This window comes from Nerophis ophidion, linkage group LG05, assembly GCF_033978795.1.
Source record: "Nerophis ophidion isolate RoL-2023_Sa linkage group LG05, RoL_Noph_v1.0, whole genome shotgun sequence".
Lineage (NCBI taxonomy): Eukaryota > Metazoa > Chordata > Actinopteri > Syngnathiformes > Syngnathidae > Nerophis > Nerophis ophidion.
Window position 1 is genome coordinate 72210623 of NC_084615.1, and position 25990 is coordinate 72236612.

A 25990-nucleotide genomic window follows, 5' to 3' on the forward strand; every position below is an offset into this window, starting at 1 on the left:
CAGAAACTATGGTTGCAGTAGTAGTAACATTAGAAAAACTACTAAATAAATCAGAGGTTTCTCTCCAGTTACTTTGTAGTTTTTCACTGAACACTTGGATGACTACTTTTTACTTTTATTTGACTCATATTACTGTAAATATTTATAATTTATTCCATCCATCCATCATCTTCCGCTTATCCGAGGTCGGGTCGCGGGAGCAGCAGCCTAAGCAGGGAAGCCCAGACTTCCCTCTCCCCAGCCACTTCGTCTAGCTCTTCCCGGCGGATCCCGAGGCGTTCCCAGGCCAGCCGGGAGACATAGTCTTCCCAACGTGTCCTGGGTCTTCCCCGTGGCCTCCTACCAGCTGGACGTGCCCTAAACACATCCCTAGGGAGGCGTTCGGGTGGCATCCTGACAAGATGCCCGAACCACCTCATCTGGCTCCTCTCGATGTGGAGGAGCAGCGGCTTTACTTTGAGTTCCTCCCGGATGACAGAGCTTCTCACCCTATCTCTAAGGGAGAGCCCCGCCACACGGCGGAGGAAACTCATTTCGGCCGCTTGTACCCGTGATCTTATCCTTTCGGTCATGACCCAAAGCTCATGACTAAAGGTGAGGATGGGAACGTAGATCGACCGGTAAATTGAGAGCTTTGCCTTCCGGCGCAGCTCCTTCTTCACCACAACAGATCGGTACAACGTCCGCATTACTGAAGACGCCGCACCGATCCGCCTGTCGATCTCACGATCCACTCTTCCCCCACTCGTGAACAAGACTCCTAGGTACTTGAACTCCTCCACTTGGGGCAGGGTCTCCTCCCCAACCCGGAGATGGCACTCCACCCTTTTCCGGGCGAGAACCATGGACTCGGACTTGGAGGTGCTGATTTTCATTCCGGTTGCTTCACACTCGGCTGCGAACCGATCCAGTGAGAGCTGAAGATCCCGGCCAGATGAAGCCATCAGGACCACATCATCTGCAAAAAGCAGAGACCTAATCCCGTGGCCACCAAACCGGAACCCCTCAACGCCTTGGCTGCGCCTAGAAATTCTGTCCATAAAAGTTACGAACAGAATCGGTGACAAAGGACAGCCTTGGCGGAGTCAATATATAATTTATTATATATTGTTATATGTTATATACATAATTGAGGTTACTGTGGTTTATCCGTTATACTGTGCTCAATGCTCAATAGAGCGGAATATATGATAGGTTAGGAAAAAACACACAGGCTATTTCATCCCTACAAGCCTGTTTCGCCGGTTTCCCAGCTCTTCAGGGGGGTTTAGAGCAGGGAAACCTGCAAAACAGGCTTGTACGTTAAAATTCTCCGTCCCCCTTGAGTTTCTTGGACTCACAGGTACTTATTGAAAACTTGAGTCCTTAGGGGAGAACTTGCTGCCCAGGCACCTTTTTTGATGAGTGAGTCGAGTGAATCAAGTGACTCACTCATAAAAAACCCAAGTCAGTAAAAGAAATCACTACTGTCTTCTGACATTAAAATGTGCACTAAGTGTTTTCCAGGTCAGTTAAAAAAAAAGCTTAAATAAAAGCATCGTTGTGTTAACCTGGATTATACAACCATTTCTTTTTAGAGTTTTAGCCAATAGAAGAAAGTAAGCAATCAATTTTATTTGGAACATTGTAAAAAAAAAATATTTGAGCACAATCAACAAAAACATTTTCACTCCAATTTTTAAATGTCCAAAAAAACTCTCCTCTGATTTGCGCCTGTATGAAATATTGGTGTCAAATGATACATTTTTAAAATCACATTAATCACACTTTGGGATTTTGATTATCAATCAATCAATCAATCAATATTTACTTATATAGCCCTAAATCACTAGTGCCTCAAAGGGCTGCACAAACCACCACGACATCAAGTAGATCGACTACCATGCTTTTATTTAAGCTTTTTTTTTTTACTGACCTGGAAAACACTTAGTGCACATTTTAATGTCAGAAGACAGTAGTGATGGGAAACTTGATTTCTTTTACTGACGTGAGTTTTTTTTATGAGTGAGTCACTTGATTCACTCGACTCACTCATCAAAAAAGGTGCCTGGGCAGCAAGTTCTCCCCTAAAGACTCAAGTTTTCAATAAGTACCTGTGAGTCAAAGAAACTCAAGGGGGACGGAAATTTTTAACGTACAAGCCTGTTTTGCAGGTTTCCCTGCTCTAAACTCCCCTGAAGAGCAGGGAAACCGGCGAAACAGGCTTGTAGGGATGAAATATTAAAATTTAAATAGACTCCCTTTTTAGACCAGTTGATCTGCCGTTTCTTTTCTTTTTCTTCTATGTCCCACTCTCCCTTGTGGAGGGGGTCCGGTCCGATCCGGTGGCCATGTACTGCTTGCCTGTGTATCGGCTGGGGACATCTCTGCGCTGCTGATCCGCCTCCCCTTGGGATGGTTTCCTGCTGGCTCCGCTGTGAACGCGACTCTCGCTGCTGTGTTGGATCCGCTTTGGACTGGACTCTCGCGACTGTGTTGGATCCATTGTGGATTGAACTTTCACAGTATCATGTTAGACCCGCTCGACATCCATTGCTTTCCTCCTCTCCAAGGTTCTCATAGTCATCATTGTCACCGACGTCCCACTGGGTGTGAGTTTTCCTTGCCCTTATGTGGGCCTACCGAGGATGTCGTGGTGGTTTGTGCAGCCCTTTGAGACACTAGTGATTTAGGGCTATATAAGTAAACATTGATTGATTGATGATTAAAATAGCCTGTGTGGGGCGGTTTAGCTCGGTTGGTAGAGTGGCCGTGCCAGCAACTTGAGGGTTGCAGGTTCGATTCCCGTTTCCGCCATCCTAGTCACTGCCGTTGTGTCCTTGGGCAAGACACTTTACCCACCTGCTCCCAGTGCCACCCACACTGGTTTGAATGTAATTTAGATATTGGGTTTCCCTATGTAAAGCGCTTTGAGTCACTCGAGAAAAAGCGCTATATAAATATAATTCACTTCACATTAGTTGCAATTAATCATGCTTAAAACATGCTTGCATAATTTTAAAAAAAACTTGAAAAAAATATGCCATACACCAGCATTTTTTACATGTTTCGCTTGAACGCACGTCGTTTATTTGCCCAGAACTTGGTTAGTTTTGACTGAAGTCCATTCAGGGTGTATTTTAAAGTGAAATTTTCCAGCGAGCACACCAGTCAGAGTCTCCTCACTAATCTTTGCACCGACGTATGCATTGACCTCGTCAGTGACTGCATAACAACCTACTCCGCCTTTCAGGTAACCCTCTACAGCAGGGGTGTCAAACTCAATCAAACTCAAATACAGAGAGGGCCAAAATTTAAAACTTAACAAAGCCGCGGGCCAAGGTTGAACAATTTAACCTTTTAGGTGGTAGCGTGTATTGTAGCGTCCCGGAAAAGTTAGTGCTGCAAGGGAATCTGGGTATCTGTTCTGTTGTGTTACGGTGCGGATGTTCTCCCGAAATGTGTTTGTCATTCTTGTTTAGTGTGGGTTCACAGTGTGGAGCATATTTGTAACAGTGTTAACGTTGTTTATACAGCCACCTTCAGTATGACCTGTATAGCTGTCGACTAAGTATGATTTGCATTCACTTATGAGTGTGTACAAGCTGCTTATATCATGAGGCTTGGCCGGCACGCTGTTTGTATGGAGGATAAGCGGACGTGACGACAGGTTGTAGAGAACGTTAAAGGCATTGCCTTTAAGGCACGGCCCCCGATATTGTTGTCCGGGTGGAAATTGGGAGGTATTCGCGAGAATGGTTGCCCAGGGAGATTTTCGGGAGGGGCACTGAACTTCAGGAGTCGCCCGGGAAAATCGGGAGGGTTGGCAAGTATGAGCATTAGCGGTGAATGCGGTGTTACAGCGGCACCGCCTCTGAATAGTACCGGCGGGCCAGCTCTAATGTTAATTTGATATTGCCTCCAGGGCCAAATGAAATTATATGGCGGACCAAATTTGGCCCACGGGCCAGAGTTTGACACTCTACAGCTAAGGTAAAAGAGCACGGATGCCTAAAATAATGTGTGTGATTAATGTGCGGTTGGACATGATTAGTGGAATAATCACATATGTGGTCCTCTCCAAGGTTCTCATAGTCATCATTGTCACCGACGTCCCACAGGGTGTGTTTTCCTTGCCCTTATGTGGGCCTACCGAGGATGTCGTAGTGGTTTGTGCAGCCCTTTGAGACACTAGTGATTTAGGGCTATATAAATGAACATTGATTGATTGAGGTGCGGGGAATAGCACTCAAAGGAGGGCGTGAAGCTGCTACTGGAAAACACCAACAAAACAGGAAAGGTCACCAAAATAAAAGCGCAAGACAGGAACTAAAGCTGCTGTGTTGGATCCGCTTTGGACTGGACTCTCGCGACTGTGTTGGATCCATTATGGATCGAACTTTCACAGTATCATGTTAGACCCGCTCGACATCCATTGCTTTCCTCCTCTCCAAGGTTCTCATAGTCATTATTGTCACCGATGTCCCACTGGGTGTGAGTTTTCCTTGCCCTTATGTGGGCCTACCGAGGATGTCGTAGTAGTTTGTGCAGCCCTTTGAGACACTAGTGATTTAGGGCTATATAAGTAAACATTGATTGATTGATTGATTGATTGATTAAAGCACTACACACAGGAAACAACAACAAACTCAAAATAAGGCACGACAACCTGGTGGAGTTTCATTTTTTTAAACATTTTCTGCTGGTGGTGTGGCTCCATATTTTTGTTATAAAAAAAGTGCCTTGTTTAAAAAAAAGGTTGAAAAACACTGCTCTACACACACAAGACGGCAACTCTTCTTCTTTCTTGGGCTGGCGCTAACTAGCAGGCAAACACCCTTGCCCCCAATAAACCAACTCCTGAATGACACCTGAAGCGCACATAATATTCCTGTTGCTCTTCAATCAATGTTTACTTATATAGCCCTAAATCACTAGTGTCTCAAAGGGCTGCACAAACCACTACGACATCCTCGGTAGGCCCACATAAGGGCAAGGAAAACTCACACCCAGTGGGACGTCGGTGACAATGATGAGTATGAGAACCTTGGAGAGGAGGAAAGCAATGGATGTCGAGCGGGTCTAACATGATACTGCGAAAGTTCAATCCATAATGGATCCAACACAGTCGCGAGAGTCCAGTCCAAAGCGGATCTAACACAGCAGCGACAGTCCCGTTCACAGCGGAGCCAGCAGGAAACCATCCCAAGCGGAGGCGGATCAGCAGCGCAGAGATGTCCCCAGCCGATACACAGGCAAGCAGTACATGGCCACCGGATCGGACCGGATCGGACCGGACCCCCTCCACAAGGGAGAGTGGAGACATGCTCTTATACAGTATGTAAAAAAAATGCACAAATGCAGGAAAAAATCCTTCATTATCAACTATTTTCTTGTTAACAGTTCGAGATGCTACCTCAGTAGAAGCATTTGAGTCTCATCTTAAAACTCATCTGTATACTCTAGCCTTTAAATAGACCTCCTTTTTAAACCAGTTGATCTGCCGCTTCTTTTCTATTTTCTCCTATGTCCCCCCCTCCCCTGTGGAGGGGGTCCGGTCCGATGACCATGGATGAAGTACTGGCTGTCCAGAGTTGAGACCCAGGATGGACCGCTCGCCTGTGTATCGGTTGGGGACATCTCTAAGCTGCTGATCCGCCTCCGCTTGCGATGGTTTCCTGTGAACGGGACTCTCGCTGCTGTCTTGGATCCGCTTTGAACTGAACTCCCGCGGCTGTGTTGGAGCCACTACGGATTGAACTTTCACAGTATCATGTTAGACCCGCTCAACATCCATTGCTTTCGGTCCCCTAGAAGGGGGGGTTGCCCACTTCTGAGGTCCTCTCCAAGGTTTCTCATAGTCAGCATTGTCACTGGCGTCCCACTGGGTGTGAATTCTCCCTGCCCACTGGGTGTGAGTTTTCCTTGCCCTTTTGTGGGTTCTTCCGAGGATGTTGTAGTCGTAATGATTTGTACAGTCCTTTGAGACATTTGTGATTTAGGGCTATATAAATAAACATTGATTGATTGATTGTTGTCTCTGATGAAAGTCACAAGTAAACGTGCAAGGAACTGATGGCTTTGATTTCCAGTTTCGGCTGTGCCGACAACAGCTTATGCCCATCCATCCATCCATTTACTACCGCTTGTCCCTTTTGGGGTCGCTTATTTCAATAATAGTTTATGTCGATGTCTGTCTGCCAGTCTGAAGGGCATGGAGGTAAGGTGATAAGCCTTAACACAACTGAAAGTACAATAGTCTTTTTCAGAGGGTACAGAACACAGGAAGAGGAAGAGGAAATTTAAATATTATGTTTACTATAATTACAGTTTAAGGCTGAGCCAACATAACAGGCAGCTGTTTTCATTCAGTGACATTTTGAAATGTCACAATAACTTGGGCCCAGACTCCGGAAGCTTAACAGGGGAGTTCTAAATGTACACTTGACCTCACTTAACTGATGAGTGAAACACAATGTGATCATTCTTGGTCATTTTTTTTTAGCCTTTTTTCGCCCTTTTTTGGGCTACTTAGGGGCTCTAAGCAGAATTTTATTTTGAAAAATAAAATAAATGAAAACATAAGAAACCTGCCCAGCTGGGATTCAAACCAAGCACTTCTGTTTACAGGAGTAACACAGCGCACCACGGTGTGTTTGGTAAAGTCAGGGCACATTACCATATTCTTTTCAGTGACAGAGCAGGTAGAGGCTTGAAATGTTTCATATAAAGCGCCCTGCCATTCATTCATTAAAACTTCAGATGCGTTTATTCACGCTAAACGGGGTCCCCCGTAGATGACGGGGCCCCATGCACAAGGAGCGATCTGCAGATAGGGAGCGGGGGCCCTGTTTTTTTAGAACCACAAGACATGCACCTGGGGATAGGTTGATTGGCAACACTAAATTGGCCCTCGTGTGTGAATGTGAGTGTGAATGTTGTCTGTCTATCTGTGTTGGCCCTGCGATGAGGTGGCGACTTGTCCAGGGTGTACCCCGCCTTCCGCCCGATTGTAGCTGAGATAGGCGCCAGCGCCCCCCGTGACCCCGAAAGGGAATAAGCGGTAGAAAATGGATGGATGGATGGAAGTAATTAAACTACAAGACAAGGAGTGGAGAATTCTTATCTTTTATTCATTGTGTTCTGAGAAAAAGAGTCACAATAATAAAAAAAAAATACTTCAGAATTGGAGTTTTTGAAAGCATGGAACACTTAAATTCACATTTTGAATGTTGCATGATATAAGTGCTTCTCTTTAAATGATTGTAAGACACATTTACACCATTTTTTTTCTAACAGTGCTTCAGCTCAAGGTCCCAAATGTTGTATAGGACTCCTTTTATTTACATTTACATATATATATATATATATATATATATATATATATATATATATATATATATATATATATATATATATATATATCACCAGCAAAGGTGTTTTAGCAAGTGAGTTAAGCGTTAACTGCAACTATAAATTGGTTTTCAATGAAAACTCTAATCAGTAAAAATACCTTTTGAAATAAAAAATCAGAGTGTCATCAATTATGTCCTGAGTGCCTAAATTAAAGGCACTTTTAAAAAAAAAAAATTTAAATCATACATTTTGCCTCCTGGGGGCTCGGAGCGTTGTTTTTTTTTTTGTTTTTTTGTTCTTTGTAATAAATAATGTCCAATAAGGAATACAAAACAACTGTAACATCCATGTTGAATTGTTGAAGGAGGTTAATTAAACCTACATAAATACAGTTAGCTTAAATAAATAAATTAAATGTATAAATATAACCGTTTACTGTACAGGAAGAAAAAAAAATAAAATAATGCACTTGTGCGGGAAAATATAAAATGCTGCCTGTTTGTTTTTGTTTTTTTTTCCAGACAAAAATTCCAGATTGTGCTCTCGTTAATGAAATGGATTCAGTTCAGTCTGAAAGTTGACTTCACACAGTCAGGAAGCAGCAAATGTTCTTTCTTCGTCTTCCTTTCCTTCTCCTTCCTCGGTGCTCACACTTCTCCATTCTAGTCCACCCTGCGGCCTGTGCAGTATTTCCACTTTCAGATGTGGCCGTCTTCTCCCCGAGGCCGACAGGAAAACGCTGAGCTGTCCATATTTTATGAATGTGAACATCCAGCAAAGGGTGAAGCCGACACCCTCCGTTCCCTTTCTTCATCTGTCTGCGTTCCTTTCATGTTCTGGAGGACCCTTCTTCTCTTATCCTTCTATTTTGAGGTAGTATCTCCACTCCTTTGCCTGACATGGCGGGATAAAAGAAAGTCAAATATAAGTTCAATGCTTCAAATCAACAAATATCAAACACGTTTGTCAAAAGTGTGATTTGTTTGCCCTGCTTTTAACTACACTGTGATTTTATTTGCGGCTATTCAATACCTATTGTGTTTAGGCTCACGGGAACGCTGGAGCCTATCCCAGCTGACTTTGGGCAACAGGTGAACCACGACACTACCCTTAACCTTTCAGAAAACATCATTCATTCATTTTGGAACCCTCGGGCTGTTTTAGAAAGCTGAAGCCTATCCTAGCTTTTAACCATACACTACCTATAGCCATTCTTTAATTTCCCACCCCTTTTTGGGAAAGCTGGAGTCTATACCAGTTAACTTTGCATGTTTTACCGCTCATCCTTTTTAGCATCACAGGTGGGCTCATCCCAGCTGACATTGTGTAATGGGTAGACTACACCCTGTATTTGGTCATGTCAGCTGTGTGAACCAAAACACTACTTGCTATGGAGGTTTTTTCCCACTCCAGACTGGGCTCCTAAGGGGGCCCAGTCTGGATTGTATTTTTTTACTCATCCTTCCCTAGCGTTTACTTTTTTCCCATCTTTTACGGGGCGCCTTATGGCGACCCATCAGCGTTCTTGTTCTGTAACCCTGTACACTGTTTGTTTGTCTAATCTTGAACAGGTTTGTGCTGAAAACAAAGTTTTGTTGTATTTGGTCATGTCAGCTGTGTGAACCAAAACACTACCAGCATTATCTTCTTCTTTGACGCAAATCCGATAGAGGTGGTGAATGTATGGTCAGCGCCTGAGAGCTGCGGCCTACCACCATGACCTTGAACTACCTTCCCTCTGTTGCTAGATATCTCGAGATGTATGTTATAATATGTATATGTGCTTTGCTATGGAGGTTTTTTCCCACTCCAGACTGGGCTCCTAAGGGGGCCCAGTCTGGATTGTATTTTTTTACTCATCCTTCCCTAGCGTTTACTTTTTTCCCATCTTTTACGGGGCGCCTTATGGCGACCCATCAGCGTTCTTGTTCTGTAACCCTGTACACTGTTTGTTTGTCTAATCTTGAACAGGTTTGTGCTGAAAACAAAGTTTTGTTGTATTTGGTCATGTCAGCTGTGTGAACCAAAACACTACCAGCATTATCTTCTTCTTTGACGCAAATCCGATAGAGGTGGTGAATGGATGGTCAGCGCCTGAGAGCTGCGGCCTACCACCATGACCTTGAACTACCTTCCCTCTGTTGCTAGATATCTCGAGATGTATGTTATAATATGTATATGTGCTTTGCTATGGAGGTTTTTTTCCCACTCCAGACTGGGCCCCCTTAGGAGTCCAGTCTGGATTGTATTTTTTAACTCATCCTTCCCCAGTGTTTACCTTTTTCCCATCTTTTACGGGGCGCCTTATGGCGACCCATCAGCGTTCTTGTTCTGTAACCCTGTACACTGTTTGTTTGTCTGATCTTGAACAGGTTTGTGCTGAAAACAAAGTTTTGTTGTATTTGGTCATGTCAGCTGTGTGAACCAAAACACTACCAGCATTATCTTCTTCTTTGACGCAAATCCGATAGAGGTGGTGAATGGATGGTCAGCGCCTGAGAGCTGCGGCCTACCACCATGACCATGAACTACCTTCCCTCTGTTGCTAGATATCTCGAGATGTATGTTGTAATATGTATATGTGCTTTGCTATGGAGGTTTTTTTTCCCACTCCAGACTGGGCCCCCTTAGGAGTCCAGTCTGGATTGTATTTTTTAACTCATCCTTCCCCAGTGTTTACCTTTTTCCCATCTTTTACGGGGCGCCTTATGGCGACCCATCAGCGTTCTTGTTCTGTAACCCTGTACACTGTTTGTTTGTCTAATCTTGAAGAGGTTTGTGCTGAAAACAAAGTTTTGTTGTATTTGGTCATGTCAGCTGTGTGAACCAAAACACTACCAACATTATCTTCTTCTTTGACGCAAATCTAATAGAGGTGGTGAATGGATGGTCAGCGCCTGAGAGCTGCGGCCTACCACCATGACCGTGAACTACCTTCCCTCTGTTGCTAGATATCTCGAGATGTATGTTGTAATATGTATATGTGCTTTGCTATGGAGGTTTTTTTTCCCACTCCAGACTGGGCCCCCTTAGGAGCTCAGTCTGGATTGTATTTTTTTACTCATCCTTCCCCAGCGTTTACTTTTTTCCCATCTTTTACGGGGCGCCTTATGGCGACCCATCAGCGTTCTTGTTCTGTAACCCTGTACTCTGTTTGTTTGTCTAATCTTGAAGAGGTTTGTGCTGAAAACAAAGTTTTGTTGTATTTGGTCATGTCAGCTGTGTGAACCAAAACACTGCCAGCATTATCTTCTTCTTTGACACAAATCCCATAGAGGTGATGAATGGATGGTCAGCGCCTGAGAGCTGCGGCCTACCACCATGACCATGAACTACCTTCCCTCTGTTGCTAGATATCTCGAGATGTATGTTGTAATAAGTATATGTGCTTTGCTATGGAGGTTTTTTTTCCCACTCCAGATTGGGCCCCCTTAGGAGCTCAGTCTGGATTGTATTTTTTTACTCATCCTTCCATAGCGTTTATCTTTTTCCCATCTTTTACGGGGCGCCTTATGGCGACCCATCAGCGTTCTTGTTCTGTAACCCTGTACACTGTTTGTTTGTCTAATCTTGAACAGGTTTGTGCTGAAAACAAAGTTTTGTTGTATTTGGTCATGTCAGCTGTGTGAACCAAAACACTACCAGCATTATCTTCTTCTTTGACGCAAATCCGATAGAGGTGATGAATGGATGGTCAGCGCCTGAAGGCTGCGGCCTACCACCATGACCATGAACTACCTTCCCTCTGTTGCTAGATATCTCGAGATGTATGTTGTAATATGTATATGTGCTTTGCTATGGAGGTTTTTTTTTCCCACTCCAGACTGGGCCCCCTTAGGAGTCCAGTCTGGATAGTATTTTTTTACTCATCCTTCCCCAGCGTTTACCTTTTTCCCATCTTTTACGGGGCGCCTTATGGCGACCCATCAGCGTTCTTGTTCTGTAACCCTGTACTCTGTTTGTTTGTCTAATCTTGAACAGGTTTGTGCTGAAAACAACGTTTCGTTGTACTTGTGCAATGACAATAAAGACCTATCCTATCCTATCCTTTAGAGTCACTGGGATGCTGGAGCCTATCCTATTTAAATTAGCTTTACAAACCACTGCATTACAACGATAACATCTGCCTACTTCATGAATTCATTTTCCACTGCTTATGCTCCACAGGTAACATGGGTTTGCTGGAGCCTATCCCAGGTTCCTTTGGGGCAATAAGCTGCATACACCCTTGATCAATCATTCCACTTGTGTGAATCACTACACTATCAATATTATCCTGTTCAGAGTCAAAGGGAAGCTGGCGCCCATCCCAGTTATTTTAACTTGGCTCGACTACGCCTTTCTGACAACATGATTTATATTCTACTAATTTTTTCTGTTCAGGTTCAAGGGTGATGTCAGCTGTGCGAACTCGTACACTAGCAATAATATCCTGTTCAGTCTCATAGCTGGAACCTATTCCATTCAACAGTTGACGTAGCAATATGAAACCGCCACAAGACCAATAGCTTTTCTGACAACATGATTACATTTTTCTACTGATTTTCCGGTTCAGGTTCAAGGGTGATGTCAGCTGTGTGAACTCGTACACTACCAATAATATCCTGTTCAGTGTCACAGCTGGAACCTATTCCATACACCAGTTGACTTGAAAGGCCCAGCACCAATAGCTTTTCTGACAACATGCTTATTTTTTTACTGCAGGTACACAAGTGATGCCAGCTGTATTAACTACTATAGTGCCAAGATTATCCAGTTTAAGGTCAGGGGGAAGCTAGAGCAGGGGTCACCAACGCGCTGGCCTGTTCTAAAAATAGCTCAAATAGCAGCACTTACCAGTGAGCTGCCTCTATTTTTTTTTTTTATTTACTCGCAAGCTGGTCTCGCTTTGGTCGACATTTTTAATTCTAAGAGGGACAAAACTCAAATAGAATTTGAAAATCCAAGAAAATATTTCAAAGACTTGGTCTTCACTTGTTTAAATAAATTCATAAATGTTTTTACTTTGCTTCTTATAACTTTCAAAAAGAAAATTTTAGAGAAAAAATACACTCTTAAAAATTATTTTAGGATTTTTAAACACATAAACCTTTTTACCTTTTAAATTCCTTTCTCTTCTTTCCTTACAATTTAAATCAATGTTCAAGTATTTATTTATTTTTTTATTGTAAAGAATAAAAAATAAATTTTAATTTAATTCTTCATTTTAGCTTCTGTTTTTTCGACAAAGAATATTTGTGAAATATTTCTTCAAACTTATTATGATTAAAATTCAAAATAATTATTCTGGCAAATCTAAAAAATCTGTAGAATCAAATTTAAATCTTATTTCAAAGTCTTTTGAATTTATTTTAACATTTTTGTTCTGGAAAATCTGGAAGAAATAAGGAGTTGTCTTTGTTAGAAATATAGCTTGGTCCAATTTGTTATATATTCTAACAAAGTGCAGATTAGATTTTAACCTATTTAAAACATGTCATCAAAATTCCAAAATTAATCTTAATCAGGAAAAAGTACAACATTTTCCATAAATTATTTTTTTTATTTTTTCAAAAAGATTCGAATTAGCTAGTTTTCCTCTTCATTTTTTGGGGTTGAATTTTGAATTTTAAAGAGTCGAAATTGAAGATACACTATGTTTCAAAATGTAATTTTCATTTTTTTCGTGTTTTCTCCTCTTTTAAACCGTTCAATTATATTCTCTATAAAAAAACCTTCCATAAAAGGAAAAAAAATGTACGACGGAATGACGGACAGAAATACCCATTTTTTTATATATATATATATAGATTTATTTATTAAAGGTAAATTGAGCAAATTGGCTATTTCTGGCAATTTATTTAAGTGTGTATCAAACTGATTGGTAGCCCTTTGCATTAATCAGTACCCAAGTAGTAGCTCTACCATGAATTGATTAACGTGGACCCCGACTTAAACAAGTTGAAAAACTTATTCGGGTGTTACCATTTAGTGGTCAATTGTACGGAATATGTACTGTACTGTGCAATCTACTAATAAAAGTATCAATCAATCAATCAATGGTTTCAAAAAGGTTGGTGACCCGTGAGCTAGAGCCTATACAAATTGACTTAGCAGATCCACAACACTACCACTTGCCCTTCTGAAAACATGGTTCAATCAATCCTATTGATTATCCTGTTCAAGTTCACAAATCATGTCAGCTGTATGAACTACTACACCACCAAGACTATCCTGCTCAAAGTCCCAGGGAAGATCGAACCTATACCAGTTACCTCAGCAGTATGAACCACTACACTACCAGTAGCCCTCTTGACAACATGAGTCACTTTCTGTCCTGTTCAGGTTCAAGGCCATCTGACTTTGGATGTGCGAACTCCTACACTGCCAACAGACTCCTTCAATGCTCTGAATGTAGGATTTATTAACTGAGATTGTACTCACCCTTCTTTGTCTCTTCAGTGGCTGGACGCTAACCCTAACTTGACTTTCTCCTCACTCTCTACATCATACGCTCCCCGCTTGTGAAACCTGGAATCAATCAGAAAACGGGGCTCTGCCTTATTATACCACAAGAACAGCCCTTCATCCCTAGCGCATAGGTTTGTGTGTGCGTGTATATGTATGTGTGTGTGTGTGCGTGTGTGTTCCGCAAGTATCAGGCTCACCTGAGCATGAGTAAAAGGCCGATGATGGTCAGGCAGATGGACGACAGCACCACAGCTACAACAGCCAGAGCGGTGGTGCGGTTGTAGCCCTCCTGAGGCTTCTCCACAGGCAGGGTGAAGAACTCACACCTTTTCCCGGAGTAGCTCAGGTGACACCTGCATGGGGACGAGAGCGCCGTTCATAATCCGTCTCAAGGACAAGGGATCCATTATTTAAATGTGTTTTAACTATTAAATGAACCTAAAATATGACTTGTTTTATCTTTGTGGGAAATGTTGGACACATTGTGTTGTCAAGCTTATGAGATGTGATGCATCCATCCATCCATCCATCCATCTTCTTCCGCTTATCCGAGGTCGGGTCGCGGGGGCAACAGCCTAAGCAGGGAAACCCAGACTTCCCTCTCCCCAGCCACTTCATCTAGCTCTTCCCGGGGAATCCCGAGGCGTTCCCAGGCCAGCCGGGAGACATAGTCTTCCCAACGTGTCCTGGGTCTTCCCCGTGGCCTCCTACCGGTTGGACGTGCCCTAAACACCTCCCTAGGGAGGCGTTCGGGTGGCATCCTGACCAGATGCCCGAACCACCTCATCTGGCTCCTCTCGATGTGAAGGAGCAGCGGCTTTACTTTGAGTTCCTCCCGGATGGCAGAGCTTCTCACCCTATCTCTAAGGGAGAGCCCCGCCACACGGCGGAGGAAACTCATTTCGGCCGCTTGTACCCGTGATCTTATCCTTTCGGTCATGACCCAAAGCTCATGACCATAGGTGAGGATGGGAATGTAGATCGACCGGTAAATTGAGAGTTTTGCCTTCCGGCTCAGCTCCTTCTTCACCACAACGGATCGGTACAACGTCCGCATTACTGAAGACGCCGCACCGATCCGCCTGTCGATCTCACGATCCACTTTTCCCCCACTCGTGAACAAGATGTGATGCAACGTTTTTATTTTTTATAAATAGCTGTGATGCTAATGTCAAGGAGAGATTCTAATCACTGCTATTGTCAGGCTTGCCACTGACAGTTTGTTTGTGTTTTAGTTTTTCCTCTGTGTGTGTTTAGTATTTCCTGTTTTTAGTTTCTGTCAGCGCTCTTATTTTGTTAGTTTCCTGTCTTTCTCCCTGAGCGCTGTTTCACCTCAGCTGCGGGTGATTGGCACATGGCCACACCTGGTGTCAATCAGCCCAGTTTGATTTTTACCTGCTTTGTTCCTCCAGTCAGTGCTGGATTATTGTCTTGGTGATATCACTTCTTGTCGCTCTTGTCATTGCTACCTGTCGTGTCGTGTCGTGTCGTGTCGTATCTTGTCGAGTCAATCCAGCGTTGCGGTAAGCTATATTTAGTTAAATGGTTTTAGCTTACTGTCTTTTGTTCTCTGCTTCCAGTTTGTTTTCTTATTATAAGTAAGACTTCTATTTCCTGCTAGATACCTGCCAGCTTCCATGCTAGACCTTTTTCTTTGTTATCCGCCCATGTGCGATTTTTTTGTTTGTACAGTTTGCTAGGTTTTGTTCTAGTATTTTATATTAAATCCTGTTTTTTCAATCCATGCCTGCCTCCATCTCTGCATCTTGGGGTTCGTCACAAACAAACTCTGACACTATGTTGGAATTTTGGCCCTGTGATGAGGGGGCGACTTGTCCAGGGTGCACCCCGTGCCTTCCGCCCGATTGTAGCTGAGACAGGCTCCAGCGCCCCCCGCAATAAGTGGTAGAAAATGGATGGATGGATGTTGGTATTCCTATTTATATCGACACTGTTGTTGATATTATTCATTTTTGATTGACTACTTTTGGATTTTTTTGTGTCATGTTTGTGTTCCTTTCAATTGCTCTGTTGATTGCTATTCTGAATGTTGCTGGGCCGGTTTTTGGAATTGGAATTGTATTATTATGGTATTATTGTGTATTATTTTGTTGGATTGATTAATATTACAAACCCCGTTTCCATATGAGTTGGGAAATTGTGTTAGATGTAAATATAAACGGAATGCAATGATTTGCAAATCATTTTCAACCCATATTCAGCTAAATATGCTACAAAGACAACATATTTGATGTTCAAACTGATAAACGTTTTTTTTTTTGCAAATAATCATTAACTTTATAATTTGATGCCAGCAACACGTGACAAAGAAGTTGGGAAAGGTGGCAATAAATACTGATAAAGTTGAGGAATGCTCATCAAACACTTATATGGAACATCCCACAGGTGTGCAGGCTAATTGGGAACAGGTGGGTGCCATGATTGGATATAAAAGCAGCTTCCATCAAATGCTAAGTAATTCACAAACAAGGATGGGGTGAGGGTCACCACTTTGTAAGCAAATTGTCGAACAGTTTTAGAACAACATTTCTCAACGAGCTATTGCAAGGAATTTAGAGATTTTATCATCTACGGTCCGTAAAATCATCAAAAAGTTCAGACAATCGGGAGAAATCACTGCACACAAGCGGTGATATTACGGACTTTTGATCCCTCAGGCGGTACTGCATCAAAAACCAACATCAGTGTGTAAAGGATATCACCAAATGGGCTCAGGAACACTTCATAAAACCACTGTCAGTAACTACAGTTGGTCGCTACATCTGTAAGTGCAAGTTAAAACTCTACTATGCAAAGCCAAACCCATTTATCAACAATATCCTGAAACACCGCCGGCTTGGCTGGGCCCGAGCTCACCTAAGATGGACTGATGCAAAGTGGAAAGGAGTTCTGTGGTCTGACGAGTCCACATTTCAAATTATATTTGGAAACAGAGGATGTGGTGTCCTCCAGAACAAAGAGGAAAATAACCATTCGGATTGTTATAGGCGCAAAGTTCAAAAGCCAGCATCTGTGATGGTATGGGGGTGTATTAGTGCCCAAGGCATGGGTAACTTACACATCTGTGAATGCACCATTAATGCTGAAAGGTCCATACAGGTTTTGGAGCAACATGTTGTCATCCAAGCAACGTTATCATGGACGCCCCTGCTTATTTCAGCAAGACAAGTGTTACAACAGCGTGGGTTCGTAATAAAATAGTGTGGGTACTTTCCTGGCTTGCCTACAGTCCAGACCTGTCTCTAATCGAAAATGTGTGGCGCATTATGAAGCGTAAAATACGATAGCGTAGACCCCGGACTGTTGAATGACTGAAGCTTTACATAAAACAAGAATGGGAAAGAATTCTACTTTCAAAGCTTCAACAATTAGTTTCCTCAGTTCCTAAATGTTTATTGAGTGTTGTTAAAAGAAAGGTGATGTAACACAGTGGTGAACATGCCCTTTCCCAACTACTTTGGCACGTGTTGCCGCCACGAAATTCTAAGTTAATTGTTATTTGCAAAAAAAAATAAAGTTTATGAGTTTGAACATCAAATATCTTGTCTTTGTAGTGCATTCAATTGAATATGGGTTGAAAAGGATTTGCAAATCATTTTATTCCGTTTATGTATACATCTAACACACTTTCCCAACTCATATGGAAACGGGGTTTGTAATTTTAAAAAAAGGGCAAGCCGCATGTGCCGAAGTGCTATACTCACACACAAGATGGCTGTCGGAGGTCTCTCAGGTACCGACAGGTGCCGTGAATGCAGAAGTCTTTGTACTTCCTCAGGCAAGGATCCCTCTTCTTTCCTTTCCCCTTCCCCCGCTTTCGCCCTTTCGCTCTTCTTCTCGCTCCCTCCGGGTTTTCCGCCTCCAGGATGGCAGATGGATCTTTGGGTTTGCTCGACATAGCGACTTTAAAAAAAACAGTGTATCTTATTATTACATTTGATCAATTTGCAATAATAATAATAACTTAGGGGTGTGTGTGAGCTTTACCTCTTGGCACTTCCGCTTCATAATCCCCGGATGTGCTTTCATCATAATCCTCTCCATCATAGTAGTATTCATCTCCATACTCCTCATCCTCCTCCAACATAGCAACTTCTCCTGTCCGCTCCGCCCCCTCCTCCTCCACCACCTCCCCCGGCCTTCTGTCCTCGCTCACATCCTGGAAGTTGATGACAGCCGTGTGCTGCTGCCTGTCGCTGTCGTACCTTTCCACCGCCGCGCCGCACGCCTGTCTGGACGCCACTGCACGGACGAGGAGGAGACAACAACAACAGTTAGGACAGTGGTTATCAAATGGGGGTACGTGTACCCCTGGGGGTACTTGAAGGTATGCCAAGGGGTACGTGAGATTTTTTTTAAATATTCTAAAAAAATAGCAACAATTCAAAATCCTTTATAAATATATTTGTTGAATAATATTTCAAGAAAATATGAATGTAAGTTCATGAACTGTAAAAAAAAAAAAAAAATACAGCAATGTTGACAGCTAGATTTTTTGTGGACATGTTCCATAAATATTGATGTTAAAGGTTTCTTTTTTTGTGAAGAAATGTTTAGAATGAAGTTGATGAATCCAGATGGATCTCTATTACAATCCCCAAAGAGGGCATTCTAAGTTGATGATTACTTCTATGTCTAGAAATCTTTATTTATAATTGAATCACTTGTTTATTTTTCAACAAGTTTTTAGTTATTTTCCAATTAATTCTAGAAAAAAACACTACAAATGAGCAATATTTTGCACTCTCATACAATTTAATAAATCCGAAACTGATGACATAGTGCTGTTTGTTACTTCTTTATCTCTTTGTTTTCAACCAAAAATGCTTTGCTCTGATTAGGGGGTACTTGAATTAAAAAAAAATGTTCACAGGGGGTACATCACTGAAAAAAGGTCGAGAACCACTGAGTTAGGAGAGCTTCACGGATTTTCAAAAGTGGGTAAGAGTGGGCCGAGGTGGGCGGGGTTTTAAATGGGACAAGTTGAAACATGCTCCTGAAGCTCTGATGGAGGTGGGGGGGTAGACTTCATGTTAGTCATAGGGCTTGGTGATATTACTTTGAATTGAATGGCATTTTGCCTTGAAAACACAGAATTTTAGGCCAATAAAAATTAAAGTTAAAAATTTAAAGTACCAATGATTCTCACACACGTACTAGATGTGGCGAAATTATTCTCTGTATTAGACCCATCACCCTTGATCACCCCCTGGGAGGTGAGGGGAGCAGTGGGCAGCAGCGGTGCCGCGCCCGGGAATCATTTATCCTGATTTAACCCCCAATTCCAACCCTTAATGCTAAGTGCCAAGCAGGGAGGTAACGGGTCCTATTGTTATAGTCTTTGGTATGACTCGGCCGGGATTTGAACTCACGACCTACCGATCTCAGGGTGGACACTCTAACCAATAGGCCACTGAGCTCAAATATGTAATGAATGGACAAAAACTTTATTGAGATATACGAATACGACTCATATGCCCATTCCCTTTTATTACATGCACGTGTGCAAATCAAGTAAACTTCAAATCCAAGCCCTCATGCCCTGTCAGCATGGCAAATTGTATTTATATTATAAAATGTATATACAAATAAATATTTCTGAACATCACACCAAAGACTACAACATTGCCTCCCTGCTTCACACCCAGCATCAAGGGGTTGAAATTGGGGGTCCATTTTCTACCGCTTATTCCCTTTGGGGTCGCGGGGGAGCCGATCTGTGCTACAATCGGGCGGATTTGGGGGTCAAATCACCAAATGATTCCCGAGCGCAGCCCCCGCTGCTGCTCGCTGCTCCCCTCACCTCCCAGGGGGTGAACATGGGGATGGGTCGAATGCAGAGGATAATTTCACCACACCCAGCGTGTGTGTGACAATCCCTGGGACTTTTTTCAACTTTATAACCTGAACTATATCCATCTCACTACCAGAGTACCGATACTGATACCACGCTTGGTATCCACACTGTCAATGTTTGAACCCACACTCTATACCTGCTAATTCCCACAATTTGTTACGCTTTACATTGAAATGTCGACCCTCGCATGAGCAGTCAGTATAGCTAAGAATATGAGTTAAAAATAAGCATATCCACTTACATAAGAGCATGCTCACAAATAGGGACGACCCCCTTCAGCCGCACAAGAAACCGGTTGGCCAAAAGGTGAGGAGGTGATCGAGTCATTCTAATATATCCATCCATCCATTTTCTACCGCTTATTCCCTTTTGGGGTCGCTGGCGCCTATCTCAGCTACAATCGGGCGGAAGGCGGCGTACACCCTGGACAAGTCGCAACCTCATCGCAAGGCCATTCTGATATAACCACCATTAATACAACATAAACAAACACACTTACCCAGAGAGTGAAGCACTAAAAGCACCACAGTCCAAATCCTCATGGTGACAATTCTTCCCAGATTACTTTTTTTTTTTTGTGGAAAATAAAAGCTTCTTTTTTTTTTCAAAGATTAAAAAAAAAATGTTGATAAAGTTCCACTCCGGGTTACAAATAATCCTGTTTTTTTTTTTTTCTTTGTTTTATTTCCTCTGGTAATTCAATTTTATTCCGCCTCTGGGTGTTGTTTTACACGGCCGGAGCGTGTCAGACGTGGAGGGAAAGAGCGTCGTAGCAGGGACTCCCGCGTATTTATGGCACGCTCGCCTTTGACCACGCCCACGGAGACACGCGCACACACACTTGCAAGTCAGTGACGAGCTTGCTCTCTTCCACTCGTTTAGACACGAAAGTGGAAATAAATGTAAAAAATAAAAAAAATAAAAAATATAATTTTTTTGTATTTTTAGTTTAGTTTAGTTTAGTTTAGTTTAGTTTAGTTTAGTTTATGAAGTATCCCCAGTGGAGACTGTTCTTCCTGAGGTCCAGGCAAAAAACATCACATAATCACACAACAAAATATTATATTGCAATGACCACTAAAAAAATCAATTTAAATACAAAAATAGCAACAAAAAACAAAAAACAATAACTTTGAGTTTATATAATAATGTGTATACCAAAAAATAAAAAAGGGCAATATAAAAATAGATTTTTTTTTTGCAAATTCACAGATTTGTATCCATCCATCCATCCATCCATTTCCTACCGCTTATTCCCTTTCGCGGTCGCGGGGGGCGCTGGTGCCTATCTCAGCTACAATCGGGCGGAAGGCGGGGTACACCCTGGACAAGTCGCCACCTCATCGCAGGGCCAACACAGATAGACAGACAACATTCACACTCACATTCACACACTAGGGCCAATTTAGTGTTGCCAATCAACCTATCCCCAGGTGCATGTCTTTGGAGGTGTGAGGAAGCCGGAGTACCCAGAGGGAACCCACACATTCACGGGGAGAACATGCAAACTCCACACAGAAAGATCCCGAGCCTGGATTTGAACCCAGGACTGCAGGACCTTCGTATTGTGAGGCAGACGCACTAACCCCTCTGCCACCGTGAAGCCAGATTTGTATCCATTTGTGTAAATTATAATTTTTGTGGTCCATCCATCCATCCATTTTCTACCGCTTATTGGGGTGACGGGGGGCGCTGGTGCCTATCTCAGCTACAATCGGGCGGAAGGCGTCGTACACCCTGGACAAGTCGCCATCTCATCGCAGGGCCAACACAGATAGACAGACAACATTCACACTGACATTCACACACTAGGGCCAATTTAGTGTTGCCAATCAACTTATCCCATGTCTTTGGAAGTGGGAGGAAGCCGGAGTACCCGGAGGAAACCCACACATTCACGGGGAGGACATGCAAAATCCACATAGAAAGATCCCGAGCCCGGGATTGAACCCTGACTACTCAGGACTTTTGTATTGTGAGGCAGACGCACTAACCCCTCTGCCACCTTGACGGTATCGATTATAAATAAATATGCTAGCTATTAGGGCTGCGAATCTTTGGGTGTCCCACAGTTCGATTCAATATTGATTCTTGGGGTCACGATTCGATGATATATCGATTTTTTCCATTCAACGTGAGTCTCGATTCAAAAACGATATTTTTCCGATTCAAAACGATTCTCTATTCATTCAATACATTGGATTTCAGCAGGATCTACCCCAGTCTGCTGATATGCAAGCAGAGTAGTAGATTTTTTGAAAAAACTTTTATAATTGTAAAGGACAATGTTTTATCAACTGATTGCAATAATGTAAATTTGTTTTAACTATTAAACGAACCAAAAATATGACTTATTTTTCTTTGTGAAAACATTGGACACAGTGTGTTGTCAAGCTTATGAGATGCGATGCAAGTGTAAGCCACTGTGACACTATTGTTCTGTATTTTATTTTTATAAATGTCTAACGATAATGTCAATGAGGGATTTTTAATCACTGCTATGCTGAAATTATAACTAATATTGATACTGTTGTTGATAATATCTGCGATGAGGTGGCGACTTGTCCAGGGTGTACCCCGCCTTCCGCCCGATTGTAGCTGAGATAGGCGCCAGCGCCCCCCGCGACCCCGAAAGGGAATAAGCGGTAGAAAATGGATGGATGGATGGATGTTGATAATATTAATTTTTGTTTCACTACTTTTGGTTTGTTCTGTGTCGTGTTTGTGTCTCCTCTCAATTGCTCTGTTGATTGCAGTTCTGAGTGTTGCTGGGTCAGGTTTGGTTTTGGAATTGGATTGCATTGTTATGGTATTGCTGTGTATTGTTTTGTTGGATTGATAAAAATAAAAAAAAAATCAATTTAAAAAAAAAAAGAGAATCGATTCTGAATGCACAACGTGAGAATTGCGATTCAAATTCGAATCGATTTTTTCCCACACCCCTAGTAGCTATATTCATTCTGCCCTGCGATGAAGTGGCGACTTGTCCAGGGTGTACGCCGCCGTGAATGCAGCTGAGATAGGCTCCAGCACCCCCTGCAACCCCGAAAGGGACAAGCGGTAGGAAAATGGATGGATGGATGAGTTTACATAATGATGTCTATACCAAAAATAAAAAACGGCAATATAAAAATAGATATATATTTTTTGCAAATTCACAGATTTGTATTAACTTGTGTCAATTATCGTTTTTGTGGTATCGACTATAAATAAATATAGTAGCTATATTTATTCTGCCCTGTGATGAGGTAGCGACTTGTCCAGGGTGTAGACCGCCTTCCGCCCGAATACAGCTGAGATAGGCTCCAGCACCCCCCGCGACCCCGAAAGGGACAAGAGGTAGAAAATGGATGGATGGATAAAAGAGTTTACATAATGATGTACATACCAAAAATAATAAAAGGGCAATATAAAAATAGATATATACTGCAAATTCCCAGATTTGTATTAATTTGTGTAAATTATCGTTTTTGTGGTATCGACTATAAATAAATATATTATATTTATTCCGCCCTGTGATGAGGTGGCGACTTGTCCAGGGTATACGCTGCCTTCCGCCCGAATGCAGCTGAGATAGGCTCCAGCACCCCCCGCGACCCCGAAAGGGACACGCGGTAGGAAATGGATGGATAGATGGATGGATGGATGGATATTTATTCGTCATTTATACATCATATGTGATCATTAAAAAAAAAAAAGGCTATCTTTCAAGAAGCAACTAACAAAACTTACAGTCATGTTGGTATAAAATATACATTCAATAATAGCAAAGTTCGACTAACCAAATCTTATTAGCTCTTGCACGTGTGTTGCGTGGGGTAGGTGACGTCATTACGTGCCACAAACCGGAAGTGGTCAGGATATAAAGCTCACCACACTTTAGAAAGTTCGTCGTGTAAAAGTTGGCCAAAAGCCCGTTTTTATTCGACCTTGGCCTATTTAAAAAGCGGTAAAAAAATTAATGAGACGTTTTATGATGGTGCACTAATTTGCTTTGTGACCTGGCTACAACACAAAGTAAAATTGTATTCATATATTTAGCGTATTTTGACCTACATCAGATTGGTTTGAAAATAGTTAATAAACAAACTACACTGTTTGGGGAAAACATTTTTTTGGAAAAGTAGTTGAAGAATTTGTTTAAGTGTCAGTTTTAACTCCTACTCAGAAATCCCCTGTGGCTTTGAATAATGCAGAGTAAACGTTTGCTAATCACTAACAGATGCAAGTACATTATCCACCCACCATTTATAATCACTAAAAGTGAAGACGAAGACAAAAAGTTGACACTCTAAAGAACACAAAGGAGCAGATGACAACGTGACAGATATTACATTGCACACTAGCGCCCTCAAGTGGTGAACGATTGTAACGTGGTCTTAAGTGGGTTTTGTCATTATATCCACCATTAATGTACAGTGGGGCAAAAACGTATTTAGTCAGCCACCGATTGTGCAAGTTCTCCCACTTAAAATGATGACAGAGGTCTGTAATTTTCATCATAGGTACACTTCAACTGTGAGAGACAGAATGTGGAAAAAAATCCAGGAATTCACATTGTAGGAGTTTTAAAGAATTTATTTGTAAATTATGGTGGAAAATAAGCCTTTGGTCAAGCATTCAATGCTCTCACTGATGGAAGGAGGTTTTGGCTCAAAATCGCACGATACATGGCCCCATTCATTCTTTCCTTAACACGGATCAATCGTCCTGTCCTCTTAGCAGAAAAACAGACCCAATTCAGGATGTTTCCACCCCCATGCATCACAGTAGGTGTGGTGTTCTTAGGATGCAACTCAGTATTCTTCTTCCTCCAAACACGACGAGTTGAGTTTATACCAAAATGGATACATGGATGATACAGCGGAGGATTGGGAGAATGTCATGTGGTCAGATGAAACCAAAATAGAACTTTTTGGTATAAACTCAACTCGTTGTGTTTGGAGGAAGAAGAATACTGAGTTGCATCCCAAGAACACCATACCTACTGTGAAGCATGGGGGTGGAAACATCATGCTTTGGGGCTGTTTTTTTACCTTGGCAACTTGTCCAGGGTATATCCCGCCTTCCGCCGGAATGCAGCTGAGATAGGCTCCAGCACACCCCGCAATCCCAAAACGGACACGCGGTAGGAAATGGATGGATGGATGGATGGATTATTACTATCCATACATCCATTTTTACCGCTTGTCCCTATTGGGATCGCAGGGGGTGCTGGAGCCTATCTCAGCTGCATTCGGGTGGAAGGTGGTACACCCTGGACAAGTTGCCACCTCATCGCAGGGCCAACACAGACAGACTATAAATAAATAAAACATGATATTATTATTAGTATCGGTTTGACAGAACCGACCCGGAAATATTAACTGTATCACCCGAAATGCATACACTGTATTTCCTTGAATTGCCGCAGGGCATACAGTATGCGCCTGCCTTGAAATACTGCCGGGTCAAACACGCTTTGCAAAATAATTAGCGCATGCTTAGTATTACCGCCTGGTCAAACTCATGACGTCACGAGTGACACTTCCCCTGTCATCATTTTCAAAATGAAGGAGGCTGATTTCAATATCGGTAATTATGAATCGCATAAAGAGAAGAAGATTAAGAGCTATTCAGTAGGATTTAAGGTCCAAGCTTACATCACACTCAAATTTTTACTGCATCCCTTCGGTAAGTGTCGGAGTGAGAAGAGGTTTTAAAATAATTAGCGCATGCTTACTTTTACCGCATGCCTTTGGTAAGCGCAGGAGTATGAAGAGGTTTTAAATTAATTAGCACCCCGGCGGCAATTCAAGGAAATACGAAAAATGAGCCATGGAATAACTGTAATGACAAAAGTAAAATAAAAATGCTTCAATTTACAGTAATGTTATGCAGTGGTTCTCAAATACTTGGAGGTATGCCAAGGGGTACGTGAGGGTTTTTTAAATATTCTAAAAATAGCAACAATTCAAAAATCCTTTATGAATATATTTATTGAATAATACATCAACAAAATATGAATGTAAGTTTATAAACTGTGAAAAAAAATACAACAATGCAATATTCAGTGTTGACAGCTAGATTTTTTGTGGACATGTTCCATAAATATTGATGTTAAGGATTTCCTTATTTTGTGGAGAAATGTTTAGAATTAAGTTCATGAATCCAGATGGATCTCTATTACAATCCCCAAAGAGGGCACTTTAAGTTGACGATTACTTCTATGTGTGGAAATCTTTATTTATAACTGAATCATTTTTTTATTTTTCAACAAGTTTTTAGTTATCTTTATATATTTTTTTCCAAATAGTTCAAGAAAGACCACGACAAATGAGCAATATT

General features: G+C 42.1%; 1 protein-coding gene across 3 annotated transcripts; it reads right to left on the minus strand.

Moving 5' to 3' along the window:
• Positions 1 to 7091: 7091 nt before the first annotated feature.
• Positions 7092 to 20421, minus strand: hbegfa (heparin-binding EGF-like growth factor a). Of its 3 annotated transcripts, none has more exons than XM_061901950.1 (6): positions 20163 to 20421; positions 17794 to 18048; positions 17511 to 17709; positions 13983 to 14138; positions 13759 to 13845; positions 7092 to 8229 (listed from the first exon to the last, which is right to left on the minus strand). In XM_061901950.1, the coding sequence occupies exons 1-5, from the start codon at positions 20203 to 20205 to the stop codon at positions 13773 to 13775; spliced, it is 726 nt and encodes a 241-aa protein (XP_061757934.1). In that variant the 5' UTR covers positions 20206 to 20421; the 3' UTR covers positions 7092 to 8229; positions 13759 to 13772. The 3 variants fall into 3 exon arrangements, 2 of the variants coding, with proteins under 2 accessions (XP_061757934.1, XP_061757935.1); XR_009806955.1 differs by having other exon boundaries at positions 8157 to 11014; positions 13667 to 13845; XM_061901951.1 differs by lacking the exon at positions 13759 to 13845.
• Positions 20422 to 25990: the final 5569 nt, after the last annotated feature.